General features: G+C 39.9%; 1 protein-coding gene across 1 annotated transcript in view; it reads right to left on the bottom strand.

The window, feature by feature from the left end:
- Positions 1-16,865, bottom strand: part of NEB (nebulin) — a 99,062-nt gene that overhangs the window by 13,189 nt on the left and 69,008 nt on the right. The window contains exons 86-108 of the mRNA XM_027656241.1: positions 15,704-15,808; positions 15,499-15,606; positions 14,353-14,457; positions 13,614-13,718; positions 13,381-13,485; positions 12,690-12,794; positions 12,492-12,602; positions 12,166-12,276; positions 11,570-11,671; positions 11,357-11,455; positions 10,760-10,858; positions 8,821-8,931; positions 8,589-8,693; positions 7,770-7,874; positions 6,597-6,701; positions 5,652-5,762; positions 5,336-5,446; positions 4,624-4,737; positions 4,389-4,493; positions 3,871-3,975; positions 3,647-3,751; positions 2,762-2,854; positions 638-730 (exon numbers count right to left, since the gene is read on the bottom strand). Of these exons, the coding sequence (XP_027512042.1) occupies positions 638-730; positions 2,762-2,854; positions 3,647-3,751; positions 3,871-3,975; positions 4,389-4,493; positions 4,624-4,737; positions 5,336-5,446; positions 5,652-5,762; positions 6,597-6,701; positions 7,770-7,874; positions 8,589-8,693; positions 8,821-8,931; positions 10,760-10,858; positions 11,357-11,455; positions 11,570-11,671; positions 12,166-12,276; positions 12,492-12,602; positions 12,690-12,794; positions 13,381-13,485; positions 13,614-13,718; positions 14,353-14,457; positions 15,499-15,606; positions 15,704-15,808 (2,418 nt within the window). The remainder of the gene's footprint in view (positions 1-637; positions 731-2,761; positions 2,855-3,646; positions 3,752-3,870; positions 3,976-4,388; positions 4,494-4,623; positions 4,738-5,335; positions 5,447-5,651; positions 5,763-6,596; positions 6,702-7,769; positions 7,875-8,588; positions 8,694-8,820; positions 8,932-10,759; positions 10,859-11,356; positions 11,456-11,569; positions 11,672-12,165; positions 12,277-12,491; positions 12,603-12,689; positions 12,795-13,380; positions 13,486-13,613; positions 13,719-14,352; positions 14,458-15,498; positions 15,607-15,703; positions 15,809-16,865) is intronic.

Genomic DNA, 16,865 nt, shown 5'->3' with positions numbered 1-16,865 from the left:
AACTTGGGTTGGTTTAAACCCCAACCACATAGAAATACGTGACAAATGCATTCAGGGCTCTTCCTGCAAGTAGTAAAATATTTGCAACAAAACAAGGCAAGTAAAAAAAAAAAAACCCAGCAACTTTCAGTGCTTGATATAATTGAAACAATGAAAAAAAAAAACAAAAACAAAAATAAAGCAATCTCAGCAAGGGAAAATAAAACTATGTAAAAGGTTGGGGAAAAAAATTAAGAAAACAACTCAGTTGTGCAAAAATGAGCTGGGAAGCACATTGTTGTGGCTGTTAAAATCTACACTTAGATAAGGTAACAGCCAGGTTTTGGTTTCCCTTATTTTGTGACTATAAGGAAGCTCCAATTGGGTTTATTCCACAAAGTTCTCCCTACCTGATCCATTTTTTTCAGACTAGTTACAACACAACCTGGGTAATTTTTGCTCCTACTTCTGCATTTAGAAAAGGTCACAGAATTAATACAGGAAGTGACCGACTGTGATCGAACTCAGGGATTTAAACTCCCTGCTGCTCAACACAAGGATTTGGGAGACTCTTCCCGACCCTAAAACCAACAGCCAAGGAGCAAAGGCTGGAGCTGGAGCTGTGGGTGGTGTGGAGGGGGCAGAGGCAGGGTCATACCGAGCTGATGTGCTTCTGGGTCTCCTTGACGCGCTTCACCTCCGGCAGGTCCGGAATGGGGGTTCCCTTCCCAATGCTCTCCTTGTACTTGATCTGCAGAGGCACAGACAGCAAAAAGGGGTTACACTGGAGCACTAAATGGATTCATTACGGATACAGAAAGAAAATTTTTCTTTCCTGAGCTTGTGGAGAGTGAGAATTTAAAGGATCTCGTGGGCTTCAACTGGTAAAGGATTCCCATCGCCTTGCCAAGAAATCTGGGACAAGGCAACTTCAGCTGCTGAGTCTCTGGGAATGGCACTGGAAGGGTTTTATAAAACCAGCTGGAACCCCATTCCATTTGGTCTTTCTACCAGTGAAAGGAGAATCTGGGCTGTGCAAGAATCCCTCGTGTTCAGCTAAGGTGAGAATTCCCACCTTCTGCTCTCTGCGTCTCTGCCTGGGCACAGCAACTGAAAATGCACCTCACAACCACATATTGAACACATTCTGCATCAACAAATTGGCTGAAATGTTAGTATTTTAGACCAAAATGACACCAGCATTCCAGAAAAGCAGAGAAGAGATTTATGAGCTTGGAAAGAGAAGGACTATGTATAATTATTCCAATTTTAGAGTGCTGCAGTTTTTGATATCGTGTAAAAGCTTGACAAGAGAAGCTTTCCTGAGGCTGGGGGCACTTGTTGGCCCTGGCAGCTCCACAGACAAGCACAAGACACGGACAGAAAACAGGATCCAGAGGGTCCTGAGCAGTGGCACCAGGAGCAGCTGGACACAAGTGACCACTGGGGGACCCTCAGGTCAAAACTGGGTCACCCTCCCGGGGGACCTGGATCTGGGACAGAGGGTGACAAAGCTGGGAGGGTTGGCTGATCCACCCAAGGGTTGTGCTGCATCCAGAGGGACAGGGATGGAGAAAGGGGTTGAGAGGCACCTCAGGAGGTTCCACAGGGGGGAATTCAAGGTCCTGTAACAGGGAGGAACAGCCCCAGGCTGGGAATAACTGGCTGGGAAGCAGCTTTGCAGAGAAGGACCCTGAGAACTCTCATGGCAAAGGCCAAGGTTCTTCCATCCCAACCCATTCCTGATTCCATGGGTTTATGATTCAGGAGGGCATTCCCAGCAGGCCAGGGCAGGTGATCCTGCCCCTCCACTCAGTGAGGCTGCAACTGCAGTTGTGTGTCCAGCTCGGGGCTCCCCAGACATGGAGTGACTGGAGAAGCCAAAAAGATGAGTAGGAGACCAGGATCACCTCAGGCAGGAGAGGAGGCTCAGAGAGCTGGGACTCTTCAGCTTGGAGAGGATGTTCAGGGGGAACTTCTCAATGTGTAGAAATGCCCAGTGAGAAGGAATAAAGGGGAGGAAGCTGCTCTTTTTAGGAGCTCTCAGTGACAGGACAAAAAAATAAAACAAACCAAACAAAAAACCCCCAACCCCTTCCCAAAAAAGAAAAACAAAAAAACCAAAACAAAACAAAAGAAAAAACCCAAACAACAAACCAACCAATCAAACAAACAAAAAACCCACAAAAAACCCACAAAAAACCCCAAAAATCAAACAAGCAAGAAAAATCTAAAAAAGCAACAACCCCCCAAAAAACAACAAAAAAATCCTAAACAAACAAAACAAAACAAAAAAACCCAATTAAAAAAAAAATCAGAAAATTCAGTCTGATCACAGTAAAACACTTTTAAACTGAGAGATGGTCAGACAGACACTGGAGCAAAGTTGCCTGATCTTCATCCTGTGGGATACTCAAACCCCAGCTCATCCAAGCAACCTCCAGACCCTGTTGGAGCAACAGATGCTCTCAACAGGTCCCTTCCAACCTAAATGATTCTTTGATTCTGTCCAAACAAACTTTGGGGTGAGATTAAAATGCTGGCAAGAGCTCTCGTGGTTTAGAAGTGGGTTGTGAGTAAGAAACTGAGTGTTAATCATTAGAAAGATGACTGTTAAAGTAAAAAGGAGAGGCAAAAACTTGAAGAAAGTCACCCTTAGCTGGGTGGGGTTATTGCCAAACCACTGTTAGCAACATGAGAAGAAAAAAAAAAAATAGAAAAAGAAATATTATTTCAAGAGGAATTAGCAGTGGTAGAGGATTAAAAATCAATTCTTTTGTACCGAGCTGATATTATCCTGGGTTTGTTTAACTCTCTGCATCTCTGGTGTCTTTTCAATAGTGGTTCCAGTTCCAATATCTTCTTTATACAAAATCTTAATATTTAGAATGAAGACAACAAGGTTAAGCATCCAAAACACAACATTCTTGCTCTTAAGAGAGTGAACTGGGGCACAAAGGACCAGCTCCAGTCACTGCCTGTTGCCTCAGTGAAGTCTGAGCACCATTTGAGGAAATAAAAGGGGCTGATCATCTATATTTGATGCATTTTAAGCAGAATATCATTGATATATTAAATCAAATGTATTTCAATAGAATATCTGAGAAACCTGAGCTGGTGAAGGTGCCCCTGCAGGGGGTGGGGCGAGATGGGCTTGAAGGTCCCTTCCAACACAAACCATTCCATAATTCTATGATCCAAATATTTGTGGGCTAATTTTAGGGTTGAAGATTGTAATTTTCTCTAATTTGTTTTACACATATGTTTTCCCCTTTGTTGTGTGCTTTAATAATGGTGCTGGAGGCAAAGTTCTACAACAGACTTGAGGAGCTTCACAGCAACATGGAATGGGAAACAAGTCAGGCAGACAGTGCACGAGGGGCCACAGGACAAAAATGCACTTACAGGGTAACAGGACAAAAGAAAAGGAATACTAATTAATTACTAACGAATACTAATTAATTACAGGAGTGACTCTTTAACTATATCACAGCTACGTATGTGAAAAAGTGCAATCAGGGCACTCCACAAAAAAAACAGGCGCTAAAAACACTCCATAAAACCCAACTAAATCTACTGGACCTGGAAGAGGAGAGCCAAACCCAGTTATTTTATCCAGCATTAAACTGGATTTTTGGGGACAGCTGAGGACACAAAGTGACCCTACCGAGCTGAAGTTCTTCTGGTTCTCTTTCACCCGCAGCATCTCCGGGGTGTCTTGGACAACTGTGACTTTTCCTTTGCTGTTCTGAAGGTCTGACTGGTACTGGAGCTGTTGGGAAAGTTCAAGTAAAATGTCAGATGTTGACTCCATCCCATAAACCTTTACTTGCAGAGTTTTCTTTGAAGCTGAGAAAAAAAAAAATAAAAACTTTGTATTTCTGTACTTACTATGCTGAAGTTCTTTTGGTTCTCCCGGACTCGCTGCATTTCTGGGGTGTCTGCCACAGGCACATAGTGTGACATGCTCTTCTCTGCCTCTTCCTTGTATTTTTTCTAACAGAAAATCCCAAATACATTAAAACAGAAACCACAGCAGCAGTGATAAGCTGGCATTACTTATTGCTGCATAATGCCCATCGTTATGAAGATGTGAGTACTCCTCTGCCTGCTGTAAACTGAGATTATGCCTCTGTGTCATTAATTTAAATATTAGGTTATTAAGGAGTGGGAAATTAAGGTAAATCCACGCAGAAAAGAATTAGCTTTGGTATTGCAGAGTATTACACAGCATTAAAATCAATTAATTTGATTATTGAAATGGAATTTCACAGTAAGATGCCACATCACAGCTCTAGAGAGATTTGCTTCCTGGTGTAACCTGAAAGGTGTCAGAGGTGGTTATTTAGGTGCCCAAATTAGTATTTGGTGGCCAATGAACAGTGATTAGGTCGCTTCACTCGAGATACCTGGCTGGAAAGGTTCTTGACCTGGTGGGCATGAATAATCTCTGGAGTATCAACAACACTGGTGTAGTTGGTTTTCTCCATTTCTGCCAATTGTTTGTATTTGATCTGTCGGGCAAAGCTCAGGTTTAGGTGCCTCAATCATCTCTGCACAACAACTTGCACTGGGTTTAAGCACAAAGAACTGAGGTTTCCTTTAAGAAGAGCCCAGGTGACAGCTCAGGGTCCCCCCACACACCTGGCTGGCGATGTCCATGGCGTTCTTGGCCCGCACGAAATCCGGGGTCTCCAGAGCCAGCTCTGTCAGGCCTTTTCCTCGGATTTCTAACTCCAAGGCTTTTTTGTACTCTTTCTGCGGGGGAAGACAGGGAATAGATCATGGCAATGGGAAGGAAATACCTTCAGCAACTTCAGTTTCATGAGCACAGCTCAGAACAGGAATACTACCAATATCGACTCACAGTTCAATCCAGTCACTTCAGGGTGCACTTCATGACTTAGACCTTGGCTTAGTCCCTTGACTGATTTAGGCAATGGACTAATGACCTAAATGAGTCCCTGGACTGATCTGACTATTGATCCCAGCACCTGTTTCCCACCTGAATTCCTGGCAGTGACTGCAAAGACACAAAAGAGCTCCCGTTTCGATCCTTAGTCACCCGCCCATGTTCTTTTTATCACTCAGAAGTTTCTAGGGAATGACAAAGTCCATTCCTCCCTCAGTGGGAGGGTAGATTTAGATGGGAGATTGGGAAGGAATTGTTGGCTGGGAGGGTGGTGAGGCCCTGGCACAGGTTGGGCAGAGAAGCTGTGGCTGCCCCTGGAACCCTGGAAGTGTCCAAGGCCAGGTTGGATGGGGTTTGGAGCTGCTCTAGTGGAAGTTATTCCTTTCCATGGCAGCTGGAGGATGTTCCATCCACTCAGGAATTTTCCAAAGAGCTCTGACATACCTCATTGAGGATTTGAGTTGCATTCTTGGCTCTCAACATCTCTGGAGTCTCCTCCAGGGCTGTCAGTCCTTTCCCCTTGACACCTTCTTCCAGATCCTTCTTGTACTCTTTCTGCAGGAGAAGAGGGAAAAATCCAGGTTAAAGGGAGCTCTGCACTCTACCACTTAATAATATATAAATAAATAATGATAAAAAAAACCAATTAATAATAATAATAATTAAAAGAATTAAAGTAAAAAGAATCACAAAAGCTCCAAAAGAAAAAAACAGATGTGGAAAACAAGAAGGAGGGAATAAAGCACAGAGTTGCTGGTACCTCACTGGCTATTTTGGTTGCATATTTGACATGTAACAGGGATGGTGTGACCTCCAGGCCAGTCAGGTTCCTGCCCTTCATGGACTCCTCAAAGTCCTTCTTGTATTCTTTCTAATGAGAGTAAGAAGGGGAAAAAAAAAAAAAAAGCAAAATAGCAAATGTTTATCACAGCATTTTTAATGATGTGAAAAACTACTGGGAGGATGGAGCAGGGATTGGTTCATGACACTATTTGAGGACACCTAAAGCAATAAATCCTATTTTCACCAAAGGTTATGAAACAGCTCATTGCTTTTCAATGGAAATATGACCAGATCCTGCCTTTAGTTTTTTATTTTTCTACTTATTTGTCCGTGCAGAGAAAATATTTAAAGGAATCACTCCAACACAATGACTTACATGGCCCTATAAAGGTGTTTTTCAGCATGGCCAAGCCTCCATCTGTGCCAGAACAAGATTATACTTCAAATAAACCCAACAAAACTGCTCAGGGAAGTGGAATGACAGGTCTGGGACAGCAGAGACACACAGGGAATAAAGGGCTTCCTCAAAAATGGAGTTTCGAGGTGAAAAAATGACCAGGGCACTTTCTGTGGGCTGTGATAACCAACACACACTGTATTTGTTTTGTAAAGTTTAGGGGAGATGTATTTCATGCTACATTTCTTACTCAAAGACTTGTTTAAGCTTTATTTACTGAGAGCTTCTTGCTAAAAAAAATAACAGATAAAACCCCACTTTACTGTGACACAGGAAAGCTTCAGGAATTTTCATGGTGCCATTTCATAACCAGTGTAAACAAATCTGATCTAACTGTAATTTTTCAGTCTCTCAGCATGCACAGGACAGAAGTATAACTGCCTATTAAATCTCTATTAAAGTTTAACTATAAAAAATAAATTGTAGGATTTTTTTTTTGACCATCAATACTGATTTTGACTGTACCTCGCTCTGCATGAGCTGGGACTCCTTTGCTGTGAGGTATGTTGGAGTCTCAAAGTCCAACATGGGTTTTCCTTTTTCCTTCTCATACTTTTCCCTGTATTTCACCTGAGAAGAAAAGACAAAAAGTCACCCTCCTAAATAATCCAAGACTCAATTCATTGACTTATATCTGCTCACTGACAAGAGTTCTGTGGTAAAAAATTAATGTTTAATACTGTTTACCTTCCTGAAAACTCTTATTATTGACCATCAAATGTCAAATTTGGTGCCCAGGAAGGAAAATGTGCACAAAGATGAAGATATTCTTCCTATAAATTACATTATCAAGCCTTTAGGGCATCAACTGTTGAATGAGATGTTACTGAGTCAGAGCCTGATCCCAAAAAGTAGTGACTTAAAATTTAATTTTAACCATTTTCTTACAGTCCTTTGTTATGTGGCCTTTTTGCTCTTCCATGTCTTGAAAATCCCTGGAAGTGTCCAAGGCCAGGTTGGAGCAACCTGAGCTAGTGGAAGGTGTCCCTGCCCATGGCAGTGGGTGGGACTGGATGGGCTTTGGGGTCCCTTCCAACCCAAAAAAATCCTGGAATTCCATTCCATGCCATAACCATGGTCCTTTGTGTCCTACCAGCAATTTTCCTCTTGCTCTACAGCCAATAAATACTTGGAATGGAGAGGATTAGAGACCAAATCAGAGTATGAATTTCTCTGGAATGATTCACCATTTTATTCCAGAGGGGAAAAACATCAGACACATTTAATAGTTGTTTGGGTTAAAACAATTTTGGATGCAGAAAAGGAATGGCAGAGGTCTCCTTACACTTGAATAATTAAAGCAGTTGAAAATACAACTGTGAACAACAACACTGATTCCTCCAGTTTCCACTTTTTCTGTGATTCCCAGGTCATTTTTCTATAGGAAAATCACCCTGATAAATGTATTATACACTGTAAAAAATCCATGCACAGCAGGGGTGAGGAACTGAGACTGACTGTGGAATGAAGGTATTTTATCTGTATATTTTATGTGTTCTACTTGCAAATGTGCAGATATTTCTCACGGGGCAGCGTTGGTAAAGCAGAGAGGGATTGTTAGAGACTGGAGAGAATTTCCTGGGAGGATTTCAGGGATGGATATTTTTTGGGATAAGGACAAACACACGACCAACTTACGTGGCTCTGGAGTTCTGATGCCTCCCTGAGATGAACCTGCTCAAGATTATCTGGCACCACATGGTAGTGACCCTTACTCTTCTCATATTGCTTCTTGTACTGGTACTGAAGGGAAGGTGTCAAAAATCATCTCAATAAAAAAAAAATCCCTCAGAAAATTTACTTCTCAGGTCCAATCAAAGCAACACTTCAATGGAACATCAAAGAGAAATTAGAAATACAAGAAGCAAAACAAAAAGCAAGAAGTTTAGAAGTGATTTTGGAAACTGGGAGTTAAAGGTGCGGGTTATTTCTTTTTTTTGGGTTGTAACAAAGATTTCGGCAAAACCATTAAAAAAAAGAAAAAGGAAAGAGAAAACACAGCAGATACAAGAAAAGGCTGTACCAAGATACAATGGTTTTTTGCCTTTTCTCAGTAAAATTCTCAATTATTTTGTTAGGCATAATTATGGAAGTTTATAACAGGGGGATATTAAACAAACATGAAAAGATAAAAAACCAGAAAAAATTAAAGAATTTAAATATATTAATCAGTAAAGAAAAAAAAAAAGGCATTTGTTAGTGTGGTGCAACCAGTTAAAATGGGATTAAAGAATCAATCCACTAAAAATTATCAGAGGATTTGAAAGATTTCCCTTCTCAGAGGACAAAAGTGGTGAAGCTGCTGGTTAACGAGGAACTAATAATTAGGAGGTTGAGGAAGAGATCACTACCAGGTGACATCCCATGGGAACAACACGGGGAGGAGCTGTTACAGGAGGAGTTAGCAGAGGGAATTCCCTGTGGGATTGGGAATTAGGGGTGAGTTAAGGCTCTTACAGCACTGGCGAGCTGGCTCGTGCTCAGCACGTGGTTCATGATCAGCGACTGCGACATGTCCGTGACGGGCTTGTGGAGCTTCTTCAGGTCAGCTTTGTACTTCACCTGCACGTCAGGGGGGACAAACCACCTCAGGAAACTGGGCTGGGGGGTGTTTTAGTAACACCAACGAGGTTTTTGGTAAAGAAATCTGAATTTCCCCCCTCAGGAAAAAGCACAACCTCCCCCGTACCTCACTGGCCATGTTGTGGGCGTCCTTCATGGTCTTGTAGATTTTGGCCTCCTTTAGGTCATACTTTGGCTTCTTACCCAACTCTTTGGAAAAGTTCTCCTTGTATTTCACCTAAATGGAAACAACCAGGGGTTACAACTGCTCTTGAGGACTCGCTTGTTTGGTGCAGAAGGCAAAGAGGCTCTGGTTCAACGGGGCTGCTGGGGGGAAGAACAGAAATGTAATAACCTGAAGGCACCCAGTGGAATAAAGGTTATATCAAAGAAAACCTGACATGGAAAGAAAATCTGCATCTGTATTTACAAAATACCACTTGAATGAGAAACTGCATCTCCTCAGTGGAAAAACAGAAGAGCCGAGAGAATTGTGGTGCCAAAATACGGCCAAATCCTGGCCCTTGGGCAGGAAGAATTTTTCACTTGATGGGATCTGCCCATGATTAAAGATATTGCACAAAGAGATGAAAAGAGAGGTATAATAAGAGTATAACAAAAAACAATTATATATATAAAATATATATTATATTTTATATGATATAATGTAAGAGGATATAATACAATATAATATAATATGAGGATATGTAAGAGTGTTTAAAAGAACTTTTTACATATTTCTTGGAGAAATAAGAGCTTTAAAAGACATAAGAGCACTGAAGATGTCAATACATCAAATACTTTTTGATATGTTATTATACAAACACTGTGTTCTGGCTGAGTAAGAGATGAATGACACCAGTGATCACAAACAGGACAGGGACACAATTAATTACCAGGAATTAGATTATACAAGAGGTTTAGTAACACTTCTAAGCCACAGCAGCAGCAGCCAGGTAATGAGAGCCATAATAATCCAGCAGACCTAGGCTGGAAGCAGAGAAATGTTGACAAGAATGAGAATTTTTTAACCCCCAAAAATTGTAGAATTGAAAGCAAGTATGACAGACAGACAAAATCCAACTAAAAAAAAACAACTGGATAAACAAACAGGACATAAAAGAAGGACATAAGAAGTTTATGAGAAGAGATGCCCAAGACAAAACAAAATAGTTGAAGATATTCCAGTTATTCTTTGCTCCCTCACTGCCTCTACAGCAGCTCATTTTCTCTCAGAACTAAAATAATCTCAGCAAAGAATGTTTAAAAGACCCAAAGAACTGGTCAGCACTGGGACAAGAACATGGAAAGGGAGAATCTCAGCACTCAGTGGGAATAAACTTAATTTCTTCTTTTTCTTATAGTTCAGTGGTTCAATTAAAAAATCCCTGGCTCTGATGAAGAGATCCATGGTTTTCCTGACACAGATACATGCAGCAGACATGGAAAACCCAAAATCCCCCCTTTTTTCACTTGGAAATACATGTGTAACACTGAAATGGCACAGACCTGCTGCTGCCACTTCAACACCTGCAGCCCAGGCTCACTTTTTTATTTTACAAAGGTAAAATATCCTTTAGAAGGATAAGAAATGATGTGCCCTCCAAGCCCTCTCAGGCTCTGGGATTGATTCAGTCACACACTATTTTTCCACTGTGAAATTCCAGCACAGTGTAAACAGGCTGTTTACATTTATAAATAAATCAGAATTTTAAATTTCCTTTAAAGTTTAAATAACGTTTAAACGAAGTTTTAATAGAAGTTTGAAAGTTAAAATGAAGTTCTAGTGACTGTTCACTGAAAATTTCCAGCACTATCACTCAGATTTGTCATACACATATATTTCCTTTTTTTTTTTTTTGCACACTTTCAGAAAATAACACCTCAAGTTTTAGGTGTTTTGGCATGAAAAAGATGAGTTTTCACTCATCTGGAAGCTCCAAAGCCATTTTGAAAGGCACAATAACGTTTCAACAAGTTGGTGTTTCAGAATTGCAAGATGATACACAAGCAAGAGACAGATGCACAACAATGGCACTGATGCCACTTAATTAAAATTATCTTACATGGCTACTGAGCATATTGGCTTTCTTAAAGGTTCTCATCCAGGGGGTGTCATAGGATGCAGCTCCGTGGCCCCTCATGTGTTGTTTGAGATACTCAGCCTACAATCAGCAGCAAGAAAGCAAGGTCAGAAAGGCAAAATTCCAGCATTAAAGCATGAAAAGGGAGAAAAAAACCCCAGGCTCTGAGGTTCTGGCAAGAGATTATTTTGAAGACATGGGGTGGAAGGTGGCTGCAAGAAAGCGAGTGTCCATTCAAAGGATGGGTAATAAGAGTTGGGTCAAAGGGGGATTCTTGTAAAGCCAATAAATATCCAGAAGAGCTGAAAAAGAACATGGCAAACACTTCAGCTTTAGCATTTACAAAAAAATCTTCTCACAACACCATTTCAAGAAGATTTTATACCTCCATTAATGACATTTAGTAAATCAGTAGAAATGTTCATCGAACAAAGAAATACCTTGTGCTGGTATTTCATTTTTACTTTATTTTTTTTCCTTTTCCCCTAATCTAGAAATTATTTCAGTTACAATAGTGACATTATAAGTTAATGTTATGTCTCATTTCTCTCATTGTTTCAAAATTTTCCCCCTCCTTACCTGGCTGGTGAGTTTGGACACCTCCTTGGCCAGTTCAATGTCTGGCCGTCCCAGCATGGTCACCCCCACACCAGCTGCTCCACGCTTTTTGTACTCAATCTAACAGAGAAAATAAAGATACAGTTGGCATTCCCTTTGAATTATTCTACTGACACTGGTTTAGTAGGAAAATTAATGTCTAAGAATTACAGAGAAGACTTAAACCCCACTTACATTACTGATTAACTTGGCAGCCTGAGTTGCTTTCTTAATATCTGGTCGATCTGCTATTGGTGTGTAGTGGAGCTTTGACTTGGCATCCTTCTTGTATTCAATCTAATCCATGAAAACAGGCAAAGAAAATAAAATTCCTGAGGATTATCCATAAGGAATATACCAGTGAAGGACACAGCAACGTTGCTGAGAAAGTATATGGGCTTATTTTTGAAATAATTTCACAAGGAAGGGATTTGGGAATTTACTTTTGCAAGTTTTCTACAAATGAAGACATAAACATTGGAAATTCTGTCTGTATTTGAAAGAATGAAAATATTATTAGATGTGATTTGCATCACATTACTTTAAATCCTACCATGTGATCAAGTACAAATCCTTCATTTTAGTGCACTTTTATATTTGTAAATATTGGTACTTTAATCATTCAGATAAAAGTAAAGATACAATCATTCAGATAAAAGAAAAATAAAATCTTTCAAAATTACACCAAAACATGGAGGCTGGGAGGGAATTCAGAAATACAGAAACTTGGCTTTTTGATTGAATTTGCTTATAAAACCTACTTAATTAATGTAAAGAAAAGGCAAACTCACTGTACTCTGGTTTTTGGCAACTTCCATGGCATGTTTCACTTCAGGAGGCTCCAGCATGACAGAATAATTAGATTTGCCTTTCTCCTTCACAAACTTCTTCTTGTAGTTTGTCTGTTAAGAGCAAAAAGGGCCACGTGTGATTTGGGAATTTCACGGGGAGGGGAAACGCTGCTAAAACTTGGAAATAACCCCCCAAAACTGCTGAGAAGGGATCAGGTGGAGTCTCCTCATTCCCAAAGTGTGTGGTCCCCAGTTTGGCTGTCGGGATCTGCAGTTTGGATTTCGAAGGTGGTTATTTGGAGACGATGATGTGAGTCTGAACTCACCTCACTGACGTTCTTGGTCACCTCCTTCACGTGCGCCGTGTCTCGCGTCTCGGGCAGGGTCGTGAAAGAGCCGTGGGGAAGCTGCTTCTTGCTGTGCTCTTTGTACTTGTTCTGAAAGCACAGCATAAAAAGGGCTAAGAAACAGCAATTCAAGGATTAAATGAAACTAAAAGGAGCAAATAACTGCTGGTGTTTTACCTCGGAGACAAGAGAGCTGACATTCTTGGCCAGGAGGATCTGAGGTGTGTCTGGGACCACATGGTAGGTTCCCCGGGCTTTGTTGTGCTTCTCTTTGTATTTTATCTACCAGCAAGGAAAGATCTGATTTTAAGCCATGTTTATCTTATCTTGTGGCAGATTAGAAAGTAATTATTATAGTTGGGTCTGCTTGCTAGTGCAAAACTTAGCAGAAAATCCCATATTTTAATATATTCCAAAATAAATTCATTTTAGTCTATACATTCCTAGAGCTCTCACTTGGAATTTTATGGATACAGCAAATATTAATATCTTAATAGTAATTATTAAAGATACTTTGTGTTGTGCCCAATTTATAGCTGCAGCTTTTTTTGTTGTTTTCTCCAGATATTTCCATTTCAATACCAGGAATGCAGATACCTGGGTGGAAGGTCTGGAGTGTTCAGGCAGTGATAACTTTGGATATTAATTTAATATTGTGTGACATTTACAAGACCAAATTTATTCAGATTTTGTTGATTTGTTAATGAAATCAGCAAGTCAATTCAAATAATGGAGTGAGACTGAGAACAACTGTTCCAAGCTTCACTCTTATTCCAACCATATTTCCAATAAAACAGTTAATGTAATAAATAAAGTTCTAATAAAGAACTTTACTTACTTAGAGAGGAAAAGTGAGTTCAGTACTTACATCACTGGCTAAAATGGCATTATTTAAGGCCAACACTGTGTTTTTATCATCAGTGACAGAGATTTTGCATCCCTTCAGGAATTCCCGGTCCAGTTTGTATTCATACTGCAAGGAATAAAAAATAAAAAAAGGATAAGAGAGGAGAGTCTCAGATCTTCTCCAATTTGTTTCTTATATTCTGGACGTGAGAGATGTGGGAAAAGGGAATATTTGGTTTGTTCTGACTTTCTTACATCACTCTGCTGCAGAGACGACTTGGCTGCTTGCACAAAGTCAGGCCTGTCAGCAATCAGGTGCCAGTGAGCCTTGGCTGCTTCGTATTTCTTCTTATAATCCAGCTGTTTGCAGGGAAAAACCAAACAAAAGAGAGTTAATTGGAAGCTGTGAGCTTTACACATGACACAGAGAGGGAAATTCTCTTTGGTCTGTCCCAAAAAAGGAGAGAAGAGGGAAGAAAGTGCAGCTACGTCAGATTGGGGCTTTCCTCTGACTCATGCACAGTCTATTTATTTCAGTTTTCCCACTCTTAGGTGGAAAATGGAATATGAAGGGCTGAAGTGATGTCCTGACTTTAAGGAAGGTGGGAGCTTTCAGGTCCTTCCTCTTGAAATGGGTGTTGGGCCACTAAACCCAGAAAACATGGGAAAGCTTCCCATGAAGCGCTTGCTTTGTCTACAAGAACATCCCAGGGAATTCCTGGGACAGTTGTGTGTCTGCCAGGAAAGAGGACAACTAAAAGAACAGTAGATTTGTGACACAGAAGGAACTGCAGTGACCTCAAGGAAAACTTGCAAGATTGAGAATTTTAGCTCAAAATAAATTAAAATATATTGAAGTCAAGCAGGGTAAGTATTAGAAGCAACGTCCGAGCTGAGAAAATTCAGTGGAACTGAAAATGGAACTCGTGGCCTCTCTTGCCAGTCTAAAACACTCTCCATAATGAAATTAAGACCTGAATTCAAGTGAACTCACGTTGCTGTTGAGCTTGTAAGCGTGTCTTGGAGTCTTGATATGAACCGAATCTGCCACGACGTTGCAGCGAGATTTGCTCCTCTCGTACATTTCTTTGTATTTCAGCTACAGAAAGACCAACATATCAAATGTTACAAAGGCAACAATCAGCAGCAGCAAGAAAAGCATCCAAATGCAAAAAATATAACAGTAAAATTGCTCCTGTCAAGATAAAATCTTAATAGAAGAAATGCTTTAAATAAACTTGTTTTCTAAAAGCATTCAATGCTCCCTGAAAACTCCTTTATAGAACCTCAGCATTCAATTTGGAGCTTTAAAAAATGTACTTTAGTTCTCAGATCACTTTGAAACATCTCTGTCTCCTGGTGATCCCATTAGTATCTGGATAATATGGTTATTTTTCCTTCCTGGATTTGTTAATTATGTAGAGGATCTACAGAGCATCTGAGTGACATTCAGGTTACTTACTCTGACAGTACTATACTGAGTTACAGAAGTGTTAATATCCTCATTTTATTTATGGATATCTAAAGAACAATACAGAGGTCAGGGAGAAAGCCTAAGGCAGAAGGAGGAATTAGGACCAGGACTCCTAAATCCTATATATTATTCTATCTACTCCATCTTCCTTTCTCTCTCCTTTCTAGTCTTCCACTGCCCCAGAATCAAAACACATCTTTATTTTAGACCACAATATCTACCTTACAAATTCACAATATCCATAGAAGAAATTGATAAACACAGTAAAGTATTAACTAATTTATTCAGGGCTCAAAAAAAGCCACTACAGGATGAAGACCTAGGAAAAAACTCCCCAATTCATGACTTAGAGATCAGTTGCAGCTCATGGCTTTTATTGCTAGTAAAATGTAAATTACTAGTAAAATGTATAATTACACCAAAAAAACATGTTTCAAGAGTTACAGAAGAACATAAAACACTTGCTGAAAAACTGTTTTAAATGAATTAAATGATAATAGCATTAAATGAAAATAGAGTTTAACAGGTAAACAAAATAAAATAGGCTCTAACAAGAAAGGATTTTTTTTTTTTCTGAGTGTTACACCTGAGTTAAAAACATTGGCTATCGAGGTAAAAAGTTAATTATGAGTGGTTTTGCCCCCCAGCCAGGGCTGATTTACTCACATCACTGATCCTGTCCTTGACCTTGCGCACGTGGAGCAACATGGGCGTGTCCTGGATGGTGGTGTAGCCCTTAGGCTTGGCCTTGTTGTACTCCAGCTTGTAAATAATCTGAAAAGGCACGTTGGAGAGCAGATTAATTCCCTGGGGGTGATCATCCCACTGCAAAGGTTGGAATGAGGAGGAGATGAGCCCAAAGCACACTCACATCACTGATCTGTTTGTTGACTTTGGTGGTCCTCAGGTACTCCGGGGTCTCCAAAACTGTGGTGTATTTGTCTTTCTTCTTCTCATAGTCCTTTTTGTATTGGATCTGGTGGTGGGGAAAGATTGTAAATGAACACCCAGACCAGGACAAAACCTCTGGGAGAGATGTGATTTTATATGAACAGCACTTTGCAAAACCCTCCCACAAAGCCCAAGAAAGCTGAACATGCACCAGGAGCTGAGCTTTGCAAACCCCTCCTGTGCCCAAGAGACTGCCTGAGTAATTAATTTGTCTGATTAACTTCATTCATTTATCTCCAGGATGGAGCTAAAGAATCAGTCTTGGCAGTTCAGTGACTTTTAAATTCCCTAACTGGACAACATCTCCTTTTTAAATATTCATCATAGTTGGCCCAAGGTTGGACTTGATGATCTTGGGGGTCTTTTCCAACCTTAATGATTTTATAACCAGAATAAGGAGAAATGTAAAATATCTTAAACAACCAAAGATTTAAATATCCACCACATATATCCTAATGCCAGGATATTTTAAAGGCTTTGGCAGCAGCATTTGTGTCTTGATAACACTTTTCTTGCCCTACTGAGGACTCTAAACCTGTTTTCACAGGGTTCAGTGAGAACAGGCTGTTCACCAAGAGTTTGGATTCGTTGGAGGCATCCTGAGGGCAGCTGGAAGGGGTTTGAAAACATTTTTAAAACCCCATTTTTAAAACAGAACTTTCACTGCATCAGAAAACAAACCCATGCTTTTGAAACAGGACCATGACAGACAAAATATAAAAAACTTATGAACAAATAATCAACAATAACATGAAGTGAACATGCAGTCAGACACTGCCTTTTTTAAATTCAAACATACTCAAAATTACCTGCAAGGAGTTTTTAATGAGATAATAGAAATCCACAGAAAAATGGAATAAAAATGCCTAGTAAAGACCTTCAGTAATTTAATACTGAAGAATATTATCTGTGCTAATAGTAAAGAATAACACCCTTCTTCCTCTCATGTAATTGTTTTCTTCTGTTCCATTTCCAGTTTTTAACTTATTTATTAGTAATTTATTATTATCAATTTCCAGTTTATAATTTATATCGTTATTATTATTATTATTATTATTATTATTATTATTATTATTATTATT

The sequence above is a fragment of the Corapipo altera genome, unplaced genomic scaffold (assembly GCF_003945725.1).
Source record: "Corapipo altera isolate COAL_440 unplaced genomic scaffold, ASM394572v1 68, whole genome shotgun sequence".
NCBI lineage: Eukaryota > Metazoa > Chordata > Aves > Passeriformes > Pipridae > Corapipo > Corapipo altera.
Note: the sequence above shows the minus strand (reverse complement) of the source record. Positions and strands in the feature narration are given on the sequence as shown.